Below are 27,586 nucleotides of genomic sequence, written 5' to 3' on the forward strand. Positions count from 1 at the left end.
TTCAAGATACCTTTAGCAGAGTTCTAGAATGGATTGCTGTGCGTTGTTTTGAATTAGATTCCTTTTCTTCATATCTTCAGTCTGCTTGTGCATAAACTTGGCTTATAACTTATTGCTGGGTTGGGAAGAGCTGTGAGTAAAACTCCTTTTCGAACCAACTGAGGGGGAAGTAGAGACTCCAGTGAAAATTCAGGTTCTCTACTAGGACTACATTGTTCAAATCTTGATTCAGCCTAATGTCATACCTGAACAGTGATGGCCAGTAACCAGTGGCAATTGGAGAGTGTACAGCTTCTAAGTGATATTGGAGACTAAATTTCCCCCTAGAATTTGGAAGTGAGAGAGAAGTATGACTGAAGCAAGCTATTCAGAGTCAGGACTGTGCTTTTCCCTTGTACAGCTCTCTACGTCAGGGCAGTATTTTGTGCCCCAATGCTGTATATGTTTTTTAAAACAACCCCATGAATGCTCTCTAATATTTTACTTTCTTAGCTTTCAAATGTTTTGGGGTATTTATATCAAAGGATATTTATATCAAGAAGAGAAACAGTTTCAACGAAAACAAGGCAACAGTGAGAAAGTCTTTTCAGAAAGTCGTCAAGCCTTGGAAAGGGTTGCCCAGGGAGGTGGTGGAGTCACTGTCCCTGGGGGTGTTTAAGGAAAGGTTGGACGTGGTATCTAGGGACGTGGCTTACTGGGTGACATTGGTAGTAGGGGGATGGTTGGACCAGATCATCTTGGAGGGCTTTTCCAACCTTAGTGATTCTGTGATTATATCAAAATGCAGCTATTTGGACTGCATTGTTTTGGAGAGGGTGCCTAGCATATAGTATGTGAAAGCACAACTGAAGTTTACAAGAACATGTTTCTGACTTTAACCTTGCTAAAAAGATTGTTTAAGATTATGCCTAAATGCACAAAGTTAAATGTATCAGAATTCTACTCGGAATCAAAGTCTAAACGAATGATGAATGTAAATAGACTAGATGTTAGGTCTTTAATTTATTGTCTAAGAGCTGTATTTGTGGACAGAATTGAATGCATTGTTTATGCTTATGCAATTCAAGCCATATTTAGTAACCTTGGTAATCTTTTGAACGACTTTCTGGATTTCAGTGTATAACTTCTCACACTAGCTGTATTTAAAATCTATAGTCTTAGTAATTTCAATTTCATACTTGTGTAAGCTTCACAAATCATTATTGCTGGTGCTAGTTAATTTCAGAGAAGCAATATCTAATTTGCATAAATCAGTAGCTGACTAAATGCTTTTTAAAAATACTAGTTAAAAGTCTGAAGACATGTTTTAACATTAGCTCTCAGAACCTACCATTTCTCCCTTTACTTCAAAGGTTCATGAAGTATGCTTTACCTACTTTATATAGTGTCCTCCGGTGGTGTGAAGGAGTTTCTGTAAGAAAGGTCGCAAGCATATGTCTTCTAAAGTGAGATTGTGTGGCTGGGGCAGCTGGATGCTGTGAGGTGATAGGGGATGATTTTTCTTGTAATTCTGGGGTACTCTTACTTCATATAGTTGTGTGTGTGTGTAAAATTCCATCTTCGGTTCCTTTTTATTGGAAAGGAAATGTCTGCCCATTGTTATAAGAGGGAAGAGGTCTTTTTTTTCTTTTTTTTTTTTAAAAAAAAAAAAAAAAAAGGATTTTGGGCACCAAATAGTTGAGGGATTTAAATAAAACTTTCTTCTGATACCAAACTTATTTTCATAAAAACTGAAAATCTGATTTATTTATTTATTTATTACTATAATGACATTGTATAAAATCCAGGCCAACAGACAGTGATTTTTCTGTTAAGCAGAAAAAGAAGTCTGTGTTTGTGGGGAAAAAAGTAGTTTATTTGCCAACAGTGTGCTGTTTGTTCTTTAGAACATGGAAGAAAACAAATCTGTGCCTGAGGGGCTATGGTCTAAGTAGATTAGTTTAAAAAAGAAAAAAGAACACTGACAAAGCACCTACTAACTGTATTCAGCAAAGGGAATTGTTGTGTATTTTGCTTTTGTTTTACAAATAAATACTATTACTTAGAATAAATTAATATTTCTTCCTTTTGTTTGAAATAGAAAAAGGAAGTGATTATTTTCTTTTTCTTACCATGTATATTAAAAGATAAAGAGGATTGTTATCTTCTATTTAATTGAAGTATTTCCACGCAAGTGGTTTCCAAACACCTATTGTGTAACTTAATTATGTGATGTCATAGATACAGGTTTTGAATAAGGGATGGCTACTGAAGGAAAACCAGAAAATCAGTTCCAGTTTGATTGTTCAGGGCTCCAAGACAGCAAATAATTTTAAAACATTTATTTATATTTATCAGTCATCATATTAATTAACATTGTCAGTGATTGGTCAACTAATTTAAATTTGATTAGAATTCTAAATGAGCGCCTGTAAGACCTTTTAAAACAACTCTGATAACATTATTTTTGACATATTCAACTTAAAAAATAAAATTGCTGTCAGCTGAACATTAGCAGTCTAGAAAAATAATCAGGACTTCCTCAGCTTCCTGAAACTCAAAGTATTTATAATAAAAAATGTAAAATGTAAATTACCCTTTTTCCCCTCAATGCTAAATGTAAAAGTTCAGGTGAATCTATACCAACACATAGAAACTATTAGCCTGCCAAATACATGGATACTTGACTGTTACTTTGATAGTATTGGGCTATTTATTTGAGTTTGAGGTCACATTTAGAAAGGAAGAAATTAAGATAAATGCAGCTCTTCCACAATGCTTGAAGTGAATTTGAAATAGTCAGAGTTGGGGTGGGGGAAGAATTGGTGGTGAGTTTTTTGTTTTTATTTTATATTTTTAAGAAAATACAACACAAAAATCCACAGGTCACTTCTTTTTATTATAGCAAAGACTTGAAGAAATGAATGTATTCCCAATGACATTTGAATGATATAAACATTGATAATCTCTGTAAGTAAAGATAAGTAGCATATCTATCAATTCTGCAGATAAGCGCATTTAAGTTCATTTTTCCAGAAGAGCATCACTTATTTTAGCAACATCTGCAAATTTGCATTTTTTTTTTTTCAGGCTTTTTTGTCCTCCCCCCTCTCTTTATGTTCTTCAAATAAAAAGGGATATAAATCAATCTCAAATTCTGTGTTTATATTTAATTCTTAGAAACCATAGTTTTGAAGTTAATTACCAGTTTCACATTGATAGTGTAGCTTGACAGCATAAAGTAAGGAATGTTGCAAAATTTTTGCTTTCCCACAAGAATGAAAATTGGAAGAAAAAAAAAAAGGGGGTGGAGGGTATAAGTCTCTGTAATTAATCTTCATGGTCGACTTGTTTCTCTTTTTAATCATATTTTGATTTACTGCCATTTCTTTTTGTCTGGCAGCTCCCTTTTTGCTACTGCCAGCTTTCTGGAAAATTAAATAATTATTCCAGAGATATATTTTGATGAGTACTGAAATGTACCATTTAAGGTATTCACTTTGATCTGTGTTGAGCGAGTGTGCCATCTGGTGTCTACATCAGCTGTCCGTACCTTTATTTAAAATAATTTCATGCCTGTGTGATGCCATCAATAGATTTTTTTTTTTTCCTTTAAACAAGACAAAGAAATGGATTTTTCTGTAACTGTCTGATTGTAACTTTTCCATTGGCAAAGGATATTTTTAACATTGAACTCTTCAAGAAGATTGGGTGACTTTATGGATTAAAAATTATCTTGGCAAACATGGTCATGATTTGTGTTTAGCAGGAGAGACATGACGTAGCTGTGCAGTTCCAACCTGTTTTTTCCTCAGGCTTTTGAAAACCTTTAGTTTGCTTTATTCAGTGTTTTATTAACACTGTAATTTCATCAAGATACTTCTTTTAGGAAGTATTGGAAGTTTTCCCAGTTCTTTGTTCTGAAAACCTAGTCACGGAGTTTATAAAACTCAGCACTGTTTTCTAATTGGTATAGTGCAGTGTATTTGATACAGTGCTACTACTCATTGAAGCGTCATCAATGATCAGTGATACATCCAAATATGCTATGCTTATTAACAGCCCTGTAGACATATTTCAGTAAGTTTTTGTTTTAAGTAATCTTTGGAGGCTTGTATATATGATTTCCAAATAAAAACCTCGAAGATAAAGAGACCCAGTATTACTATGCTTTTTTATTAGCCAATATAGAGTTTATAGAGTGTTATTAGTCAATATAGAGTTCAAAATGTTTTGTTTTAGTGTTTTACTCAGTTTATGTTACATATCAGTCATCTTCTGTTTTATGGTAATGAAGTGACTCCTTGCCATGGACTTTTCTTTTGGAACGATTCCGTAGCATTCTAATATTTATCTCCTTGTGTTGAGAAAGAAGTGGCAGTATAAATTTTTGTCCTCCATGTGCATTTCAGTGAATTTCAATATTTAACAAGAGGATGTGTTTGTGATCTCTGGGGATTGCCTCCCCCCTTTTGGACAGTTCTGATTACTGTTGGTTTTCCTTCTCTTTGAGGGAGAGCTGACAAAGCAGACCTGCTCCAGGAGAACATTTTCCCTTCTGCTGCGGGTCTTGGATAAGCTGGCTTAAAGCATGCCTCTTACAAAGGAATGAGGGATAATGATGCGGTTTGCTGACAGCCATGGTGGTTTTGGGTCATGTGTGCACCACAGAATAGAATCCTAGAATCCTGAATCCAGAACAGAAACCTGCATCCTAGAACCTTATGAATATCTTTCATTTGTTTCATGTATTGAATTTATTTTTCTGAGAATATTCAAAATTGTGCAGTCAATGCATTACTTAGTCTTCTTGTTTTATATGTTCTGTGTCATTGTCACTTCGCTACTGAGTTGCTTATAAACTAAGGGCCTTATCTGAATGTGAAATTTAGCCATTCATTTCTAGCTTTTGTAAGTCCTGAATGGAGATGCCCAGTTAAGTGTTCCCTGAAACTTTGTGTTCTTTTGGCATTAAAATCTGATCCTGTTGTTGAACACATTTTCCCATAACATTTATCGTTCCATTATGAATATTTTTTTAAACTGTCTGATTTTATGTTTTTAGTACAATACTTTCTTCCATGGATTGAAATCGTGTTACTGCTGCTCCTCTACTGATTTCTTGTCCAATGTAATAACTTCCAAACATGTCCCCCTAGTTCTGAATCACTCACACAGCTGATCCACATCATGTTGGATCATTCCTTCCTTCATCATTCATTTAGTATGGCAGTATTCTGTTTTTATATATATAGCCATTTATGTCCTTTTCTGAATTTCCTAAGCTGATGTGTGAGTTCCAAACCACAACAGTAGGCTGCTGCATACAACAGATGTGACACAAAACATGATGGCTGAACAAAACCCATTTTGTATCCTCCTTTCCTTTGCCTATGGTGCTATATGCCCTAGTTCTCCAAATTTCATCCTTTTTTTAGAGGCACTCTCTAACATTCTGCATCTGTGTTTTATTACTTATATTATTAAAATCCTATATATTTTTCTGCATGTTTTAATAACTGTCAGTTTAGATAATTACAGATTAGATCAGAGAGGGGCAAACAAATGTTGTTTGTTTTACTTTTCTTTCTTTTCTATCATGATAGCTATTTGTATGTGGCGTCAATCACTGTTTCCTTGTAGGTAGTCTTATAATGTTTTGTGTGAATTTTTAAGAAATTAGGGAGTCAAGAGGCAATTGTTCTTTTTTGTCTCCCCCAAATTTAGAATGCAAAATCAGAAATTAATGAAATAACTCAGAAGAGTGGTCTGTGCCTTGCTGTGAGATGTTTCTCAGACTTCTGTATATGACAGGCTTTGAAGTAAAAGACTAAAAGAGATGTTGTTGATGTTTGGGCTTCATCTCCTCCAGACTGTTGTTTCTGAGGGAGAGTGTTAAGATTGCTGTGAAAGCTAAATATTGGTAAAGAAAGATAAAAGAAGGATAGCTTGCTTTCCACTAGATGATTCCATTGAACCAAATAGCTCAGCCTCTTTACCTGAGAAACATCATTTGATTGGAATTTAAGATTTTAATTAGAAGTTGTTTTGCTGAGGTACAATTGTTTGGTTGTTTGGGTTTTTGCGTTCTCAAAGTCTTACACTAAAAATGACTAACAGGAAGAATTTCATCTCTTTTTAACTTATTTAAAAGTTTTTCATCTGACTTTTTCCTACTTAAAAAAAAAAAAAACAAAACCACCTCTGATTTTTATGCTTGCTTCATAATTCCTTGATCCGTGCTCAGAATGTTCTGGGGTGTATTGTTAATGAAATGAGACACTTTATTTCTCTTTCATTTTTGTTCAATGTATATTCTTTGTGACACAGTAACTAGATCATTTGACTGTTCCTGAATTTTAAAAGAAAACAGATTTTTGGTTTTCTAAGGAAATTAAGTTAAATGGTTACCTGCCTTTGTAATAATTTTGCCTGTAGGAACATGTTGACCAGTTAAGGCAAGATTTGATAAGAGAGGTGTTTGTGCCTAAGGCAATAAAGCTAACGGATGTTCCTGAGAAGAGCTGGGTGGGATAGATCAGTACTATCCCATAGTAAGGAAGAGGTTTTAGTTAAGAGCTCGGTTATCCTTTCATTTGGTCTCTTGCAGTCCATTCAGAATGTGTGTGGGGTAGGACTTGTAGCGCGTCTTTACCTTCCCTTGGGAATGTTGGGAGAAGCTGGGGCTATTGTGGGAGACATGGTGTGGATGTGGTAAGAAAGAAGTTAAGGAAAGGGGAAGGTAGGGAAGGGGGAGGTAGAGGAACAACATGTCATAGCGTTAGAAGTCAGATTTGACTAGTTTGACAGCTCTATTATTATTATCATTATATTTATTTAAGGGTTCTAGAAGGGAAAGGAAAGAGGGAAGGGAAAGAGGGAAAGGAAAGAAGTCTTCCTTCTGTGTCACAATTAGGTTTTTGGAATAAGGTTGTCTGATTTCCGAGGTGGTTAAGGTAACGTAGGATTAGTGCCTAGTTAGTGCTTTAGCTGTAGGCATTTAACTTGGGTGCCAACAGAAATCTTAAGCTGCTCGTGTAGTATGAGAATGGAGGTGGTTATCACCTGGGTGGTGATTTCGTTGATGCGGTGAGATCTAAAGCTCAGTGGCTGGAATCTCCCTGTAAATAGCAGGGAAGTGTCAAGTGTACATAGCATCTCTCCTGTTCAGGTCCATTGTTAGTGAATTCCAGAACTTTGCAAGAACAGAAACAAGGCTGAGAGGGACAACTAATGACAGCTAATCAGCTGTCATGAAATGCCAACAAATGCCAACATTTGAAATAAGTTTTTAAATAAACCATATAAGTCTATGTATAGGAATTTAGATTGTTACATTGTTTAAATTATTGCATTGTTTTTATTGCATATTTTGAACCAGAATTCATCAGTCAGTACTTTTTGATTACTGTCCAAAAGTGTTGTTTTGTGGCAGTTGCCACGTATGAGTCACTTCTTTCTAATACAATCAAGCTGTCTTTTTTTTCTGGACTGAGTTGTGTGTTCCCAAAGGTAGGTACGCAAGAGGGTATCTATCCTTTGCGGTGAAACAAAAACACTGCTAGGATAGCATTGGCAGTGGTGAGGGTTCTGCTTGGGTACTAATAACTTTGACTTTTTGCTTTTCTGACCTATTTTTTCACCTCTTTGGAACTGGAGGGACGAATTTCACAAACATAGCCTGCTCCATTTTATGATATAGAGAAGTCCTAAATTGAAGGAATCTGTAGAGTATTAAGTTATCTGGTGTTTTGATTTAAAAAAAAAAATCACTGCATTTGTAGGCATCTTATAGTGGCTTAACATTTCTGTCTCCAAATGAAGTCTGAATATGAGCAAGTTTGTCATAGCTGTAAAATTTAGCATTAGACATCTATGACAGTGGTCCTTTAAGCTTTTATTTTCTAAGAAACGTTAAATTTTAAGTTGTCTGTGGCAAGTACATGCAGATACGTGTAATATCTGATACTGCCCATTAGTAATAGAAATTATTCAAAGTATTTCAAAAGGCAAATATAGAAATTTCATGGCAAAACCAGTAATGAAAAATACTAGGCAAAGTAATCCATGTTTATCTAATTCTTTTGTGTGAACCTGTAAGGTAGCTTTAGTGAAAATAAATGTAAAATTACATTTGTACAAATGTAAAATGCCTTATTACTGGAAGGCTACTATTGGAAATCACAGAAGATTTCATTCTCAGTTGTGAATTTGATGTTATTTTTCATTGTGAATGCTGACAATCGTATAATGATTCTTAGCGGAACTCAGCATTGCAAATTTGTTTAAGCATGAAAAATATTTTGGGAAAACATTAATGTAAAAATTTGTTACTTTAAAAACACAAAATACCTTACAAATGTGTACATCAAAGATAGTGATTTTAATGTTTGTTTTCTAGTGATTGTTAAACAATGTATGTATGAAGGTTTAGAAACCTAATGGAAGCATAATGCAAGTAGAATTTAATGTGACATACCTTGTCATTATATAGCACATTATATAGCAGACAGATAAAAAACAGTTTTTTTTTGGCAAAGGTAACTAAATTATTTATTAATCTTGTCTCTCCATTTTGATGAAGTTCAAATATGATTCGTTGTTTCTTAAAACATAGTTATTAACTTGAAATCTTTTCCACTTAGTGTAAAAAATAATTTGTTATTTGTATTTCTAAATTATGTATCAGTTTTCAAGATGGCATTACTATGACTGTAAAAAGCATGCATTATTGTCCTGCCTAAACATGGGACTGTGACAATGCATCTACTGGCATGCACTTCTACACCTACTTATTTTTAACCTTTCATGATTAAATCTTGCATTCAGTGGTGTCTACATGGCTTAAAATTACTGGAGTTAGTAAGTGTTATGGCATTGTAACCTAGTACCAGAGGTTGGAAGTAGTAAAGCTGACAGTGTACTGATGTCTGATCAAACTTTTTTTTAACTAGTTTTAATTTACAGTGACTCTGAGATATTTATAGCATGTGGATGATGTGTAGGCCATTAATAGACACTCAAGATGGAAAATATTTTTCTTGCAATAATTGTTTTTATATGTGATATTAGTTAACACCTCTCATACTACATTAATAAGTTCAGGTACTTCTAATGGTTCAGATACTTCTAATTGGTTCTTCCAGATTTGAACTCTTGGGTATCTGTTGAGTGCCTCGTTAAAACAACTGCAAGGAGTGTTCGCTGATACTTTTCTCCATAAGTTCTCATTGTTTTCCTCTCCCCTTGACTGAACCCAGAAGTATGTGTAATCTAGTGAAAAAGACGTCGTTTGGGGAGTTAAGGAGATTTGCATTGTTTGTGCTCCTTTGTATAGGGAGGATATATGTCAGCATGCTAGGAAAAGATGGTGTAGATGTGCATAATCCAGTAATAGTGATCTAGAAAAACAATTTATACTTAATAGTAGATTTTGAACTCTTCTGTCTTCTTACACTTAGATTTCATCTTTAATCTCAACGTCTAATTTTAACACATATTAGAAGGGAAAGGAAAAATGTGTCATGAAATCAAGTTGTGGAAGGTAGTACACCTCAATTATGACTGTATTACTAAAAATGTATTAAATGTATGTTGATATATTGAATGGGCAAAGTATTGCTGTGAAATATCTGGACAATGACTTGGAATATGGTTTCATGTGGTTGTAGTGTTCTCATGATTTTGTTATGAAGTTTGTCTTAAACACACTACACACAGCTGCAAACTTGGACTCGGAATATGAGAATATTCCAGTTTGTAGATCTTCATTTGCCCATGGGGGGGGAAGAGGGGGAGTAATTTTTGCAGGTATTTAAGGCTCCTACTGTCTTACAGTTTTTCAGGCGTTGTCCTAAGGAAATGTGAAAGAGAATCTCAATGATAATTGAAATGTTGCTCTAAGAAGGCACAAAATAGATGAGTGTTTTCAGTTCATTTAGCCTCGAAATTCCATTCTAGTACAGGATTGACTCTTGCTTTAAAGCAGATTTTTTTTGTTTGGAAACAGTATTTTTTTTAACTTGAGCAGATCAAAATCTTATGTAAAGAGGTACATATCTGTTGAAGTGGCAGCTCTATTTTCAGTATCAATACTTTTAACTGTATATAAAAATACCAGACAGTCTTACTATGAAACTATGAAATCCCCTTCAAAGAAGACCCTGAGAGAATCATGATACCATTACTTTCTTCAGAATTTCATTTATAGTTCAACTAATTACAGCTGTTTTAAGATTTTTTGTCTGCTATTTTTTTTTCACATTTTGAGATGTATTAAATTGCTATGTATTAAAAAAAAAAAAAAAGTTTAAGAAATCATAAGCTAGACAGTGCTGTGGATTTCAAATAATAACAAAAGTATTTATATTTACCTTTTGGATAGTTTTGTGTATTTATGTCCAGAATCTAAAGGTGTTTCTCTATCATCTGTTATTGTAGTTGTCTCACAGTGGTTCTGTAGTTAATGCTTTAAATGATACACTGTTTTTGTTGAAGTTCTGAGTAATTAATAAATAGCAAAAGCATTCCATGTTACTTTGTATTGAATTCTAAATGTATTTTCTTCCAGAGAACTAGAGGACGAAAACGAAGCTTTGTGCCCGAGGAAGAAAAACCTGAGGTTGGAATATAGTGTTGTTTTTTGTTTTGTTTTGTTTTGTTTTTGTTTAAACACTTTCACAAAAAAAAATAAATTAAACTTTGGGTAGAAGTGTTACTTTCAGTACTATAATTGAAAATATTTGCTTTCCTTCCCTCCTTTCCCCCCATTCCTTTCTTTTGCCTTCTGCTGTGGCAGGAACGGATTCCCAGAGAAAGACGACAACGGCAGTCTGTTCTGCAAAAGAAGCCCAAGTCAGAGGATTTAAGGACTGAATGTGCTACGTGCAAAGGGACTGGAGACAATGAAAATCTAGTCAGGTAGGTTTGATGATCTGACCCTATGAGGGATTAAAGTTCCATCTTCATCAATTTGTCATCATATTTATAACGAAGCAAATATGTTTATAAAAAAGTATTTAGGGAAACATTAGTTCAGAAACATTAACTCAATTCACTTATTGACCTGCCAAACATATTTACACTGTGGATTAAGATGTAAATAACCAAGGTAATCTGTTTTTCTAACACAAAAGAATTAATTTTCTCTTGTCAGGGTGAATTGTCAATGTTTTATAGTAGGTCAGAAAGATAAACCAGCAATTTAATGACATTAAAACTACAGGACCATCCTAAAAGTAATTAAATTAGTATCATCAACAATTTTATGAGCTGAAGTGTGGATTATGAGTAATTTATGCTTTTAAAAATGTGTTAATGCTACCTCTATTAATACAGATCATAAAAGGGTTTGCTAATCATATTTCTTATCTGAAACAGAGGTGGAAAAAAAACTTTGAATGGTGTCTTAGTAGGTGTAGAAATCTAATTAAAGCGTAGAATAGCTGCTATTGAATAGCTATCGTTGACCACAACTTTTGCTGTTTTTTACTTTATATCTGGCATTCTGGCCTCTTTGTGAAGCTGTATAAACTGCTCAGAGTTCTAGAAAGAAGAATAATGGAGCTTAGCAACCAGAAAGCTGATTCTAATTGAATCTACTGAACATCCATTAAAATGATCTCATAATAAATTTAGATTAAAAATAGCATTTGTATTTAGGCCCTGTATGCTTCAGTTAGATTTTTATGGAAAAGATCTCTTTAGTGCGGATATAATTGTTGTTTTAACTAGAAGGGTTATCCAAAATACATGTTTTCATTTCTTCCAAGGAATCAGTTATGGCAAAAGTCAGAATCAATGATATATGCAGGCTAAACGTAGCTTTAGAATTAGGATGTACCCCAGATACGGGTATTTTGTGCTCAGAACAGCTTATTTTATGTATCAATTACAGCGTATCATGTACCATAGAAGCTGATACAATTTCACAGGTTGTGTGCCAGATTGTTGTTTTTTTTTTTTTTTTTTTTTTTATTCCCCAATTGAAGGCAGAGTATTGCTAGGACCTCATCAGTAACTCATACATGGACAACCTACTACTGCTCAGTAGGACTCCTAGTCCCTGGCCAGGACCAGACTGAAATAGAGTTGCCAAGTATTAAGTGATTATTAACACAGTAACCCTGATGGCAATTGATGACAACAGTTTTTAACTGCCCATGACAAGAAAAAGAGCTTTCTTCAGCCTTACTCTCAGAACAGTTGGCAAGAAATAAAAGGTGAAAGAAGGCTATTTTGTTGTGGGAAGGAATCCGGGGAACACGTACTGTGCCTTAATGTAAAAAGCGCTGTGAATTAGTTTTCTTCTTCAGGCTTTTTCTGTAAGTGCTGAAAACCAGATTTGAGTATATAAAGAAGATGGGGAAATGGTTTTCCCAACTGGATATTTAGGTTGAAATTAAAAGTATGACAGAACATAAGTGGTACGTCTTGTTGGCTACATGAAGAGATTTTAGTAATGCATGTAATTCAGACAGACAAAAAAGAAGCATATTGCATGCCAGGACCCAACAAATTCTATCTTAAACCATCCTCATAATTAGGCTTGGAAGCAAATTAGTCATCCTGTATGGGAGGAAAAAAAGGATTCATATGCTCTAATCCTTTGCTTTTGATTCTCTGAAAAATATTTTCCAAGGTCTTTTATTATTTTCTTAGTTTTAAAACAAGATTATCAATTAAAAAAATGTTTTTCTTCACATAATTCATATACAAAGCAACAGCTTTATCCAAGCTAGGTGACCACAGTGTTTAAAGTCTTATGGAAGCAGATTTTATGTGTACATTTATGATTCTAAACTATTTAGGATGTTGTGGGGGGTGTAACTAACTATTTCTTTTGATGGAAGTAAATTTGCTGACTTTAATAATGTGCTAGCTATGTAGGTTTTCTGCTATGTAGCCAAAATTGTGGAGGAGTGTGATCCATGTTGTTAGTATGTCAGGGAAAGTTTACAGAATCCATTTTTCTCTTACACTATCACAAAGGAAGAGAAACCACCTTTCTCACACCTGTACCATCATACAGAACTCCTCAGTAATAGTACAAACAGTGTGTTATTTTAAATGGAAGTTTAAAGGGAAAAGATATTTAGGAGGGGAAAGAAACTTTTTTTCTTTTTTTTTCCAGATCAGTTTTGTTTGGCACTGATCCGTTTGTTATTAAAGCCAAATGTTTCTCAGAAAACAATTAATTAACAATAATTTTTCGTCGTCTTTACACTTCATTCAACATATATTTTGCAATTCCTGGATTTTATTTTTTATTTTCCCATGTTCCTGCCACTAAGGGAGGTTTGGGGGGATGTTATAGAAGTTTTTTTTTTTGAATGTGAAAATTGATCACTAATGTACCACTGCTGAAAATGTACCACTGCTGAAGCTGCAGATTTGAGGAATAATCTTGATGGTGGGCCCTTCTAGCTTTTCTTGATGTGTGTTACCTGAGATGGGGCTGGTTGTATGACTCTTGAAAAATCAGTTTTTCAGAAATGTGGTTTTCTAAAAATTTACATGCATGTCTCACTTGGGTTGCTAACTGAGCTAGTACTAGAGGAAAATAAGCAATTACCTCTCTTATTTCAAAGATTGCAGTACTGCACACTCCCCATCTTCCCACTGTCCAAAACACAAATTGCTTTGTTTGTCACACATGGAGGTTTGTGAGGTAATTCAAAACTGCAGCCTCTTACTATTAAGCCTTTTGCACTTTGTGTTCAAGACTTTATAAAAGAAGAACCTGTTTAAAATTAAGTGGTGTCTGAACAATAAGACACTTACTGGCTACTAATATGCTAGCACAGTCTTTCATCAGCTACAGTTCAGTGAGGTTTCCTGGTAAATTACTGAATAAATTTCTTGAACAAAGATGAGTATTTAGTAATCTGGAATACAAAATATTAAATTGTTCAACCAGTTATTACTGTTTGACTAATGGAAATTCATTTTTTTTGATCCCAATTTCCCATTTTATCTGCAGCAGTGAATAGCTGAAGGATTGTTTCTTATCTATGTCTTTATTTAACCTGTTTTTCATATGCATGCAAATCTTTAAATAATTGCCTACAAAGTGCTTTAAAATTACTCCTAAAAAGGCAAGTTTCATTTTGATAAACTATAATAGTGCATTAATTAGCTGAAGTTTGCCTAAGTTATAGTTTTGTGTGAAAAAAGTAATTAATGTTAGACTGTCCATATTTATTAGCTTTTTAAAACTGTATTGATACATGTCAATGTGTCAGTACTTCTATGTCTGTTAATAGTTGCCATATATTTTATAGAAATACCAAGACTGTTCTTTAATCGCTGGTGTCAGTTTTTATATATAGATGGCTTCAGTACGGCAGCATCCACTATACCTGATTGTAAAGATATCATGGCTTTGTCTGCAAAGCAAGTGGATGAGCTTTGTAATCCTTCTGTAACAATTTTTTTAAATTTAGAATATATTGATTATATAATTTATTTAACAAAAACATGTATTTTTTATTGAATGAGATACTTGCGTAATTTTTACCTTTTACAAGATCAGTGGAACAGTCAAGATTTACAAGGTTAGCTGGACAGTGAAAAGTTGTTTAAAAACATTCACTTCAGTAAGAGGAAGTCTAATCTGTAACATAATAAATGACAGTACAGAAACCATGTTATTGATTAGATGTGTGAATTTTGAATAACCTTTTACTCAAATGAAATTAATTTTGAGAAGAAGAGTAGTAAGATACAGGGGTTTAAAAATACTTTATATGTGATACAGATAGATTTGTTGCAAGACATGGAGACATGGCACTTTTACAAGGAGGTAAGAATTTGGTAAAAGAAGTTACAGGGGACACTTAAAACTAAAGCACTGAGAAATCAGAGACTAGTTGTAACAGTATACTGCTCAATTTCCTGAATGCTTTATTACAGTCACTGAATGATAGATCTTGCAAAGGAGTTGTTTAATTCTTAAGTATCTCTTTTTTTTTTATTATTATTATTAATGAAGTTAATAACTCAGTAATGTAAAATAACTTTATCATACTGTCCAAGAGCTCCCTTGAGAATTTAACCATATTTGGTAGAAACGGGGATAAGATGAAGTATGTTTAAAATGGTTGAGTATGCTTGCCTTCCATTTTTCACCATTCTCCAGAGTGAGAAAGTAATTGTACCACAGTATGCACAAAGTGCTTCTAGCATAGTATTGCTGTCTATTTTGTTTCTGTAAAAGAACAACATTAAGATGATTTGTGTATTTTATTTTAATACATAGAATATAAAATTACTTTAATACATAGAATATAAAAGAGTCCACAAAACAATCTAAGTTTAAATCTTTCAAGGGAAGACTTTTAAATGACTTCACTTCTAAAGAAGTGACCTCCTCTCAAAAAATAATGCAGCATTTAACTGCTACTATTTAAGAAAAAAATACCAAAGCTTCAATTGTTGGTTTTAGATACGCTTTGGGTAATATTTGGGAATATCGTGCATTAGATAAAATTGATATCTAAACACTAGATTTGAGAAAAGTAGAATAACATTAGAACACTTATGTATGAGGTAAAATCATGAAGTTGCATTGGCTAGTTTAAAGAAATAATCTGAAAAAGTGTTAGATATCTTTATCCCACAATTTAGAGCAAGTGTATAATATGTGTTTTTAGTTTTGTGGTTTTGACTTATACTTTACTGTCAGTAGAGTCTAGTTTGTTTGTTTTTTTTTTGTTTTGTTTTTTTTTGGCAGTAGTTAGATTTTATCATTTGCTTTGATTTGCAAGAACTGAGGCAAAGTTATAACTAGAGTGTTACAGGGAAGGTAATACAGTCTAAGGTTGTGTTTGAATGAATATGGAATAGATGTTCAAAAAAAACCACACATTTAAATGCTGGTTATTGTATTCAAAGAAGTGTAAAACTGTCAGGCAAGCTGTTAAGCATAGATACAGTATTTGTTCTTAATGTAGATGCTTGCTTGGAAGAAAGAAAATCTGAAAGTATGTAAACTACAAGACTTAGGATTTCGGGGAATGTAACTAGGTAGGATGTTCTGCACATGCAGACCTATCAAGGCAGGTTGGAATGAGGAAGGTGAGTAGTAGGAAGACAGATGAAGACATGCATTGGCATGTTTACTGAAGGAAAAAAAAAAATCTCTTTGGTAAGATTGACTAGGAGGTTTGTCAAATACGGGAGAGTCACCAAGTCACACAATAAATGAGTCCTTAGCTCCACAAAGTGATTTCCTTTAGTTTAGTTTTGTATTTGAAAGGAAGTATATTCTAGAAAGGTTCATCTGAATCAGAACATTTTTACTCTGAAACTGTTGCTCTCCACATTTTCTTAATCGCATTTGTCCTGCATAGGTGCATCTTTACCTATTTATTTCTCTCCTTTCCATGTTGAGGTGCACATCAGCCTCCGAGTTAAGGTTTTGTTCCTTAGCTGTTAGCTGCCGGCTCTGAAGCTCTGCATTAGCTGAAGTTTATTTCAGAACAAGCACATTATTAATTACTTTAACTGCACTGCAACAAGATTAACAATCTATCACAGTAATGAAAGCATATGATTTACGATAGTTTAAGGCTGTTAATGAAGAGATTAATTAGAAGGAAAATATTAGTTAATTCAGCCACAGTTTTCAATAGTCTTAGGTTTTAAGGATGGTTATAAACGCATTGTTTTACTGGAATGAACCACCTAAATGAAAGGAAGTTCAGTATTCAATACTGTAGTTTATTTCCACTATATAATTTTCAGGGATTCATTCTGCATATTAACTTTTCTAATTGCTTAAGTTACCTGTTGCATCATTTTTCCTGTCACGTCATTCTAGTGCCTTCTAAAAAGTAGTTCTTTTTATGCTAGATAGCAAGAGAATATGTATAATGAGAAGTGTGCATTTATTTTTTTTCACAAAAGACATTATTCGAACTGAAATACCACAGATTTTTATACAGTTTTTGTTTTTCAGTAAGCTAGTGTTCTAGGGCAAACACTTTAATTAAAAGAAAAAAAAGTCCTGGGGCATTGTGGTGCTCTAAAAGTTAGGCATGGTCTCTGTTCTACTAACAATATTTTACCTTTTTTGGTCACTGACTTTTCATAAATATTTTTCCTTCTCTCAGTTACAGCTGCTTCCTGAAGTCTCTGCTGCAATCATGTATTTGTACTTCAGAGCTTTACACTATATTTGGCAGTTGTCATCTGTTCCCAGAACAGCTAGGAATTTTAGGATTTATATATTATTTTTCTTGTTGCCTTAGGAAATATGTGCACCCCTCCCATACCTTTTTTCTTCTCAAACTCCTAAAATTCAGAAGAATTTATAAAAATAAAAAAATGTAATAGCGAGGCTCTCCTGATTCACTCATTGCGTACAGCAGATTGTTCTCTAGAAAAGAAGGTCCCTGAATGAGGTTTTTTTTTTTTTTTTTCAGAAGATTAAAATTACTTCCTCTGCATCTTGTTTCCTTAAAGTGGAATTTCATTATCTGTAACAGCAAAGGGGAGGCAGATGACCTAGCAAACGATTTCCCAATTTGGTTACCAGATAGTATTAGTAATTATTAGTTTTATCAGTAATTTATGATGGCTGGAAAAGATCTAAGTGTATATTGATAGGGTCAGTAGCTCCTTATTTTTGCAGGTACTCTTAAGAATTTTTTCTTACAACATCAAACTTTTAGCAAGTCATCCAATTCAGTTGGTATTTGAGTGTGTCAGCTGTTCCATCATTCTGTCCAAACGGCTTGCTTTGAGTGCAGCAAGGTTCTCATATCAGAGCACATCATAGTACAGGATGCTCAGAAAACAAATATCAAATTCTTTATCAATTCAGTTGTTTTGCAGTGTTAAACTGAGCCATTGCTACAGAAGCCATGAAACTAAAACACTTCAGTAATTTATAGCTTGAAAACGTTTGTGTTCAGGTATTAAAATAATGTGGTAGAAGACAATGGCAGGAAACAATAACCATTTAAACACTGTGTTGCAGCATTGTTTTTGATTTGTAACAATTAGTGTGAAGTGAGCATTTAGAGAGTCAGTTTTCTACATATCTATTCACCGAACTGTAACGTTAATTATGAACTATTTGAGTAAGAAATCTTAATATGCAGAATAATAATTCTTACTGGTATGTACTTTGTTTTGTTACTCACTTTTGTTACTGCTGTCCATTACTTTTACTGGTCTTTGATCTGTAGTTAATTAATCTGTGTGGGATTTGATAGTAGGAGGCCTGAACTACTGGTGCAAAAACTTCATCTACAGTATTCAAAATTTGATGTAAAATGAGAAAAAAAGCTCATTTGTGAAAAGCTTTACTGAAAAAACTCACATGTGAAGAGGCATTAAAAGTACAGGGAGCTTAAAGGTTTTGAGTCACTTTTCTAAAAATCAGCCATAGTTAGTATTCACATGATTAAAGTATCATATAGTGCTAATTTTCATTAATAAATCAATGGAGCAAAAATGCATGCAGTTGTTAATTTGGGACTAAATTGAGAGTTTCCATATGGTGTTATTAACTGAGATAATCTTCGGATACCTGTGGATAGTAATGTACTTGTATATGTAATATTGTTCTTTTTAGCATAATAATTCTGTAGCCTCAGAATTATATTTCAGAGCTGCATACTGGAGAATGTACTTTTAAAAACATAGACAAGAAAAAGAAAAAAGTTCTTCCTGCAATGCCTCTTTAGCATCATGATGTACTTGGTAAAGATGGCTGTTCTGTAGCATATGCTACAGGAGAAATTAATTTTTTGTAATAAAACTTTAAGATAGCTGAAATAATTGCATATAAAATCTGTTAAAGACGAACTTGAGAATATTACAAGTATATTAATCTTTTTATAGAACGTCTTTTGCTTTTTGTGAAAAGGAGCAGAGTGCTAGGTGTCTGCATTGTTCCTGTATTTCAGCATACTTTTTGTATCAGTTACATTTTTAATTTTGTCTATAGTCGATGGCCTAACTTTGGTTCCATATTGTTGTAGCCATTGAAGTTACAGAATGAATAATCTAGACTAAAGTAATTATTCATTTTGTTGTTTTTCTTTTACATAACTTTTGTGATTATTTTTTCTTTTAAAACATCTGTCATGTACCGTATCCAAGGCTAGATTCAGGTTTTTGTTTTGCCTTACAATTAATAAAACTAACTTCTTTGGAGTGACTGAGATCATCACTATTACTGACATCACTTTGTGTTTCCTTTATATTCTCATATCAGTAAAAAATGTTTTTATGTCTGAATTGTTTAAGGCCATTCAAAATTCCGTCGACAAAATTCCATACTAAAATAGGAATTCAGTATCACTGAGTGTTTCAGGTAGCACGTCATTACTTTATAACAATCTCATTCTTGTTCAGATTTTTTTCTAAATGTCTACCTTCAAATGGATTTTTTATACTTGCTCTTTGTCTAGAAGTCATGTAATCTGAACAAATGTTCTTTGCATATTGCTGTCATAAGAAGATGAGAAAAATACAATTCAAGAATTTTGCCATTCTGTCTTGAATATGGTTGCAGCTAAATTTTCAAGCTTCTCTTTGGCTTCATATTGAGGAATGCCTAGTAGGTTCACTTAGCATTGAAAAGAAAGGCTATAGAAAGGATATGGAAGAAAAAAACAAAACACTTCTGTTTACTTCAAGAATATCTAAAGGCTTTTAGCAGAAACTAATACGGGTATGTTCTCTTTTTCATATCAGTGGTTGTAACAATGTAAAGGTCAAGCGTAAATTAATTTTCAGTTCTTTGATTAACTGGCTGAACAATTTTCTTATTCTTTTTCTCAGAATTGTCAGTTAAACTAAGTATAACAATGCTTTTTTATCCCATACGTAGTTTACTGTTGAGGAACACAAACAATAAATTGCTCTCTTTCTGACTCTGAGTTCCGATGTGATGCCATATTAAGGAAATGTGCAGTAAAGTATAAGCTAACACTGGAGTATGGTGTCGTAACTGACTTTTACCATTGCACGTAAATAGAGAAATTATTCTAAATCATAGCATCACTTTCAGCCAGATAACCACTAAAATCACTGCACAGTGGTTCCATGAAAATGCCACAATCCTTCAACTGCCAAATTAAGCCCAGGGAGAACAACCATCAGTAGTGTCTGCACAGTTATGTAGAGGGATGTGCCTTGAACCAAGTGAAAAGATGTTCTGGAAGAACAGTAACCTTTCCTGTGATGTGCGCATTTTCCATTACATTTCTGACACAAAATGCTGTGAAATGATTTAATGGTGACATTTTGTTTTGCTGACTTTCCCTTTTCTCATTAAAAGGAAACAAAAGTTAGGTTAGGAAAGTAGAAGAAGGGTGGCCAAGCATTTGAATTCTATTACAGAAATCACTATTCTCTTCTGAAGATAAAAACAAAGCCATTCTAGATGTTCATTGTTTCTCATATTGAATTTTACTGATTATGGGGGAAGGGAAATGTATGTATCTTCAGCAACAGTATTGAACGCCTTGTTCTGTAAGGTTAATTTATGTTGGTGCTCTGCAGTAATTGCATTTGAAGTATGATAATTCAGCAAAGCATCCTTTCTAATTAGCTATCACAGAGACCTTACACATCAGCTATAGAGCATAGTACACTTATTTCTGTATGTCATTTTTGATTTATATTATTAGAAATTGCTGTAGAAGAGAGCAAAGTATGAACAACCGTAACACACTGAAAGGTCAGCATTTGTCGCTTGGAAAAGGCTACGTTTGTATGGATTGGGAAAACACTGATATCATACAAGAGCTTGTCTGCATCTGAAGTAATACGTGTAAGAGTGGTTGGACAGGAAAAATTACTTGTTTGAAGCTACGGTTCTTGCATCCTTTGGCAGCTTTTGATTTCCTGTTTCAGAACTGATGAAAAGCCTTGCTTATATCTAGCATTGTGTACAATTTTATCCTCCTAAAACACAGCTTGGCATTTAATTTCTTTTTATCCTTCTCCCATCCAGTTTTAATGTGTTGGGTAATTATTGGTATCATTGCATGTTTCCCTTAGGGGGCACTAGAAATGAATTTAGAGATTCTCTTGAGAGAGAGAAGAAGTTGGAACATGTTTGCTGTCACATCATTTATTGGTTGGTCAAGAAGACATGCTGGAGTTGACAAGAAGTCAAAATAATCTTCAGTCATTTACGGGCTGAAACTTCAGTTTTTCATTTGAAATAAAAAAAAAAACAACTTGAAATCTGAAACATTAAGTTAAAATCTAAAACTGAAATAATTTATGTATTTTAAAGATTTGTAGTGAAAAGTGTACAGGGACAACTAACCCTGAACTTTTAATTATTTTAAGTTTATTATTTTAAAGTTTTATTATTTATAAGTTATTATGTACATTTGGGTTTTAATAGTGGGGTGTGTCTTACAAAAGCCCTGTAGCATCTGATAGCACTTTCAGGACTTTATGAAACCTTCAGCATCTCACATATGGTAAAACACATTTGATGAGGCGTTTCTGGTTTTAAGAGTTTTAAGAGGCAGTTGAAATGGTAGTGATAGTCAAAGGGGAATGCAGTACTGGTACTTAAAAGTTTGAAGTATTGCTCAGTTTTAGCTGGAATAGAGAGAAGTAAATACAAATATAATTCAGTGATACCAGTGGACTGATAGCTAACAGCCTTCATTTTGTAGAATTTCCTAAATTAATTGCAAAAATCCCAAAGCTGTAACATAATTGATAAAATTTGTTGCCATTTATTTGACCATAATATCTAAACAATAATTTCAGAGCTGTTCCTTACAAAAGACTATTAAAAATGAAATAGGTATGATTAAATTGTTTTGGCAGCCTTTAGCTGTTTGCTAACAATTTAATACAGCAATAAAAGCTGGCAATAGCAGCACCAAAATTGCATAGCAGAAGCTTGATTATAATTTGGTAAGAAAATACTGTATGAATAAAAGTGCATGCTTCAGTGTAAAAGGCAGCCGAGGTTTATCCTTAGATTTAAAAATCTCATGAATTTGAAGAGCTTTCTAAAATGTTCTTGTTACTAAAATTCAGAGACAAATTATGCCTGGTCCTGATGTTGCTACCTAGGGAAATATAGGAGAGGAGTTAAATCTTCTGTTTCATAGGTATACCTATATTATGCCTTTCTAGGCCTCAAAATGGAAGTCTCTTTGGACCTTGTGATATGGACCACTTATTTAATATCCCATCTCTGCTCAGCAATTAAGGCAAATAAAACATAAAAGAGAATGGATGAGACTCCTGTCTGCATTTTTCCATCTAGTGCAGAGCATGCAGCTCAGCAGAACCACATGGGAGCGCTGGCTTGTGGCTTATGCCTGGTAAAAGGCAGTTAAAATAATAATAATAATAAAAAAAGTTTAAACTCTATGAACTTGAAAGTCAAATTTAGAATTTCAGTGGACTTCTCATTTCCAGTCTAGAGACTGTTTTGGTCATGACTTTCTAATGGGGTGTGTTTTTGCAGTACTATTTGACTATGCTGAGACTCAGAGCAGGAAGGATGAAGGTATTTGAGGATGATACACAGTGTGACCAAGAAAGTAATGCTGAAAAAGAATAGATAAATTTTGAAGATGTTCAAAAAGAATAACAAACTGGGTTTAGTGACAGGATGAGAAATTGCATCAGGAATAACCTTATTTATAAATCCATTAGCTTAAGTTTTGAAGACTATCTAACATTAAATGACAGGAAAAGAGAGCAACTTCTAGACTTTTCTGGCTTGATGAGGACTAATTTGTAACTGTTAAATGTAGAAGTCTGTGGAGGGATGTTAAGCATCCGAGGAAAAAAGTATTTAATGTCTACTTTAAAGGAAATGCTGTATCTGGTAAGGTTTTAGGTTTTGCATGGGTAAAACCAATACTGCCAGTTTTAGTAGTCCAGTTGTGTGTTGTGAATCAATCCAGTGATAATTGACATTCTGCATTTTGGAAAGATTGTGCCATTACTGGTATGTAAAAAGTGGGAAAGCAGCAGTTTAATATCTTAATATACAAAGCAAATGAAATGGGGAAAAAAAGTGTTACTTTGCAACCAGTCTTAGTAAAATTGTTTAAATTTACATAAAAACAGCCTGTCGTCTGCTGGTACCTACTGACAGTTCTTTTAATAGCTCTAGCTGTGAAAAAGAGATAAGAAAACCTGCGGGCTTTTAAAACTCCTGTGGTAATCTTAGTTTTTCACATTAAAGAACAATAAGTAAACTGTAGGACTCTAATTTTCTTTAGCTCTGAAAGGCTCATCTGAACCACTTTTGCTTTTATTCAAGGCAGAATCACAGAATAGCTGCTATTGGCAGAGGCCTCTAAAGCTGGTTCCCAGTCCCCTTGCTCAAAGCAAGGTCAGCTGGAGCGGCTTTCCCCAAGCAGGGGTTTGCTGGGTTTTGAATCCCTCCAAGGCTGGGGTCTCTGCAGCCTCTCTGGGCAGCCTGTTCTGTTTGACCTTTCTCACAGTAAAACAAAACAAACAACACCAAATACCAACAAACAAGCAACAAAAAAATGCTTCTAATACTAGAGGGAGTTCCCTACTGAACCTTCTCTTCTTGAGACCAAACACTTCCAGCCCTCTCAGCCTTTCATCGTATGACAGATGCTCCAGTCCCTTTGATGTTCATCGTCCCTTTGCTGGCTTAACCTAGTAAGCCCATCGCCTTTCTAGTACAGGGGAGCCCAGAACTGGTGCTTCAAGTGTAGAGGGAAAAAACATCTATCAATTGTCCATAAAGGTAAACCATACCCCTGTCATCCTTGCTCAGAGATAGGATTCCCCCATTTATTGCATCCTTGCTCAGAGATAGGATTCCCCCATTTATTGCAAACAAAGGTGGGACTGGGTGAACTGGCTTTCTGTGGTGTGTCAGAAGACCCCAAACTGTGAGGGGTGATTGCTGATACAAATGATTTGCTGATACAAATCATAGTTTCTTGAAGACTTGATCTGAATAGTGTGTGCTCATTAGCCATTCATTCCTAAGGTGTGTGAAAACTATTCTGGCCTCATTTTCACCCTGTATGTAGCAGCATGTATCTGTGTGTAGGCTGTTGATAAGCATATCTGGGTGTACACGTGTGTGGAGTGGTCAGCATAGTTGATTACAAACTGTTTGCTAGGCATTCCTGTGTTCTGTGTACCGTCATTTCATCCCAATTCTTCTCTGAAAGAAGATGGAGAAGATGGCACATAAGCCTGTGTCGGTTTGTTTGATTGCTGGGTGTTCATAACAATGTGTTTTGCATCTTGTGGGAAAGGAAATGTGGATAAAGTTTATAGTAATTGTTACTTATTCTCTCTTTTTTCAGTTGGTACTACTTCCCATAGAAATCACATAAGATTTGATTTTTTTTAAAGGCCAGTTTTTTATTTTGAAACTTCAGTTAATTACTTGTGTACGTTGTTCTACCTGTTCTGTCTCGTTCTAATGAAAATATTATCTTCATTTTCATACAAAACTAGTTTCACTGTTTAATGAGATGCTTTACGAAAAATTCATTTCTCTTCATTTTTATGTCTTAAATTTCATATATAACAAATGTATATGAAATACTAATGACTTTTTTAGTAGTGAAGATTGATAAAATTCTGAAATTAAGCAGCACAGTATTTTCAATGTATTTCCATTCATATTAAAAGTATTTGAAGTACTCTTTCTCAGCCTACTATATGTAAAAATGTTTACGTGAAGCTGCTGGGCTTTATATGTTAGGGATACTGTTCAAAATGGTATTATTGTCAACTTAATGTCACATTACTATTTTTGTTTCTAAAACAGTGGAAGCTAACCACTTGCTTTCGCCAAGAATCATGAATAATGCACAGGATACTTCTATACAGCGATTGAATTATAAAGAGTTTGCTTACAGGCAGCAAAAAAGAATGGTGAAATGCTCAAATGAAATGTTCATGACTGAACCACATCAAAGCTTACTCTGAAGGTCTGCAGCTGGCACTGGTACATATGAAAGTTAGATATGCTGGGCAGTGGTGGCAATTGCAGTACCAGACCCCATTTTCTGTTTCTTACTGCTTGTAATACTTTAATCATTCCAACTCAAAATTCTCCATATTTCTCATGTACCCTTGATACACTGCCTCTTTTCAGGAAAAATGTTAATGATAATGGTTCTGATATTTTGGGCAAGTGCATTGGATTTCCCAGGTTGTTACTGTTGTTCCTAATATGTTGTGCCATATTTGCACAACAAATATGCATGTAGGTCTTTAAGGAGAAAAGTGAATTGTGAAGTTTTTAATCAGAGACCTCCCTTTCTTTCCCAAGGATAGAAAAGAAATACATCCGTGTCAATTTGATGCAGTCTGGAAAGTTGGAAGCCTTTAGGAATATTGTGAGAGGAACAGTTTCCTCAGAACTAGCAGAGCCTTGCTACAGCTCTTTTTTAGATCTTTTGTCAGTGGTGCTTTGAGCAGCATTATGTGAGACGGCCTAACTGTGGTCCAGTGACTGGTACATGAAGTCTGCTTGATTCAGATGCAGAGTGGATAGGTGGTACACGAGAAGAATAAGAGGAGACAGTGAACTTGGGCAGTGTGTAGCTAGCCCTCTGCTGTGTCACTTCGGTCGTCTTTTATCATATGCAGATGCAGCCAGTGTATATGTCACATAGATGATTGCAGTTGTGCGTTTGCATAGATATACATAACATATGTGATTGCAGTTGTGTGATTACATATGGTGAGGACTAGCATGTTGCTGGGCCACGTTTTGGTGTGAGTATCAGACCCACTGCAGACATCCGATGATAGGCAGCCATTGGTAAGGTGGAGATGTTCCAGCTGCTGTTGTTCCTTGAAACAGGTTGATTCTGATCTTGCTGAATTGGTGTCTTCAGATTCTCCATTGCATTCTCATGGCTTTCATGTTTTTATTTATGTTTTATTGAGTCACGTACTGTATACCATTTTAAATCAACAGATGCAATGAAATGTTTTACTTACCTAGCAGTTTGACTTCTATACTCTTACATCTTTAACTTGTTTTCTTGGTAAAGCCAAATGCTCATGCAGATATGCTGTTAGAAAACATGGCCTTGGGTCATAGACAGATGAATCCTTGAGCTGTGGTTATCTTGGAAAAAAGAGTGATACCCACTGCTGGATGCAGAGATGGATCATGGTGGGAGCAAAATACAAAATGTTTAGGTTCCACGGCTTGAAAGAAAAAGGTTGGGCTGCTTAGAGAAAGAAAACTACGTGGATCATGGTCGGAAGAGGGAGAGGTACTGAGGTCCAGAAACTGTTGAAAGACCTTGGGAGAGGGAGTCATGCAGAAGAAGCTTATGTTGAGAGAGAGGTTTGCTATGGTAGAGTCATCAGAGTCGAGATGGGCAGTGGATGACTGAAAAAATGGTATATTTTCAGCTGCTTTACTGGTCTATGTGGCAGAGGATAAATATTCTACTTATAAAAGTTCTCTTTGATAGAAGAACGTGTTCACCCCCAAGCCTCCTTCAAGGTGTTTTTTTCCCTTCCTGTTGGCTTCCTAGTGGTAGCATTTGAATATCAGCATGTGCAGTGTTGTTGTTTTAAAATAATTTCTACCAAAATTGTTTACAAGTTGAGAGGCGTAGAATACAAGCTAGACTTGGAGGCCTCTATGGTGTTTTTTATGTTCATATACATGTATATCGCTCTATGATTTGAAAAATTTGCTATGTACTAAAGTACACCAAATAGAAAAAGATTGATTCTGCTGCTTTGTTGTTTTTTTATTTTTGTGTTTTCCTGATTGATCAAAAATATTAGTAAAACTCTTAATTGGACAAGAAAATGCTTGTGTTTTAAAAGGAAGAACAAGAAAAAACACACCTCACAGGAAGCATTAACGAAAAGCCAGTGCTAAACCATAATTAGCATAGCTTATGTAATTACTTATAATGTATTCAGTTTGCATACTTAGAAACACTACCTTCTGAATCCAGGAAGATGTTAGGTATATGATTCAACTAACCAAATATATATCGATTAATTGTCCTCCATGAACAACCTTTGGGCTGAGTTTCTGTGTCTCCAGGTTTTTATATACTTTCTGTGATGTTACATAGTACCTTTTGTCTGTCTTGACCAATGAATTCAAAACTAGATAGACTAGTCTAGGCCTCATTTGGGGTGTTTTCGTTTTCCTCTGTTCCCAAAAAAATAAGTGAGAAAGAAGAGACTTCAGAAATCAGTTTATCACAGTCACAGATTCAAGCACTTAATAGTTTTCTTCAGGTCAAATTCTTTAACTTCTTTGTATCCATTATTTTTACCTTTCACATATCCATCATTCCAACTGGTCATTCACAGTCTGTGGTGTTTGCTTCTTGAGAGGAAACAAAAATAGTGAAAAGGAAAAGTGGGGTACAGAGGCATTACAGACTAACCAGGACCATTGATAAGGCAAAAGGCCAGATTTGCTCTGTCCTAAGTTGTGCAGAATGACACCTGATCTTATTTCATATTTTGTCCCCAAATTCATATTTTGAAGACAGAAATGTATTGGTTCACTATTAGTAAGGCACTCAAGCCTGTTACTAATTAAAAAGCAGTTCAATTTCTGCCTCCACTGAATATTAGATTTTGTTGGCATGTTTCAGAGGGAACT

General features: G+C 34.4%; 1 protein-coding gene across 5 annotated transcripts in view; it reads left to right on the forward strand.

The window, feature by feature from the left end:
- The window catches only part of PHF14 (PHD finger protein 14), a 163,419-nt gene that overhangs the window by 55,947 nt on the left and 79,886 nt on the right, over nucleotides 1-27,586 (forward strand). For all 5 annotated transcript variants that reach the window (XM_068674041.1, XM_068674043.1, XM_068674042.1 and 2 more), the window contains exons 15-16: nucleotides 10,550-10,600; nucleotides 10,778-10,899. In XM_068674041.1, the coding sequence (XP_068530142.1) occupies nucleotides 10,550-10,600; nucleotides 10,778-10,899 (173 nt within the window). The remainder of the gene's footprint in view (nucleotides 1-10,549; nucleotides 10,601-10,777; nucleotides 10,900-27,586) is intronic.

The sequence above is a fragment of the Anas acuta genome, chromosome 2, assembly GCF_963932015.1.
Source record: "Anas acuta chromosome 2, bAnaAcu1.1, whole genome shotgun sequence".
Taxonomy (NCBI): domain Eukaryota; kingdom Metazoa; phylum Chordata; class Aves; order Anseriformes; family Anatidae; genus Anas; species Anas acuta.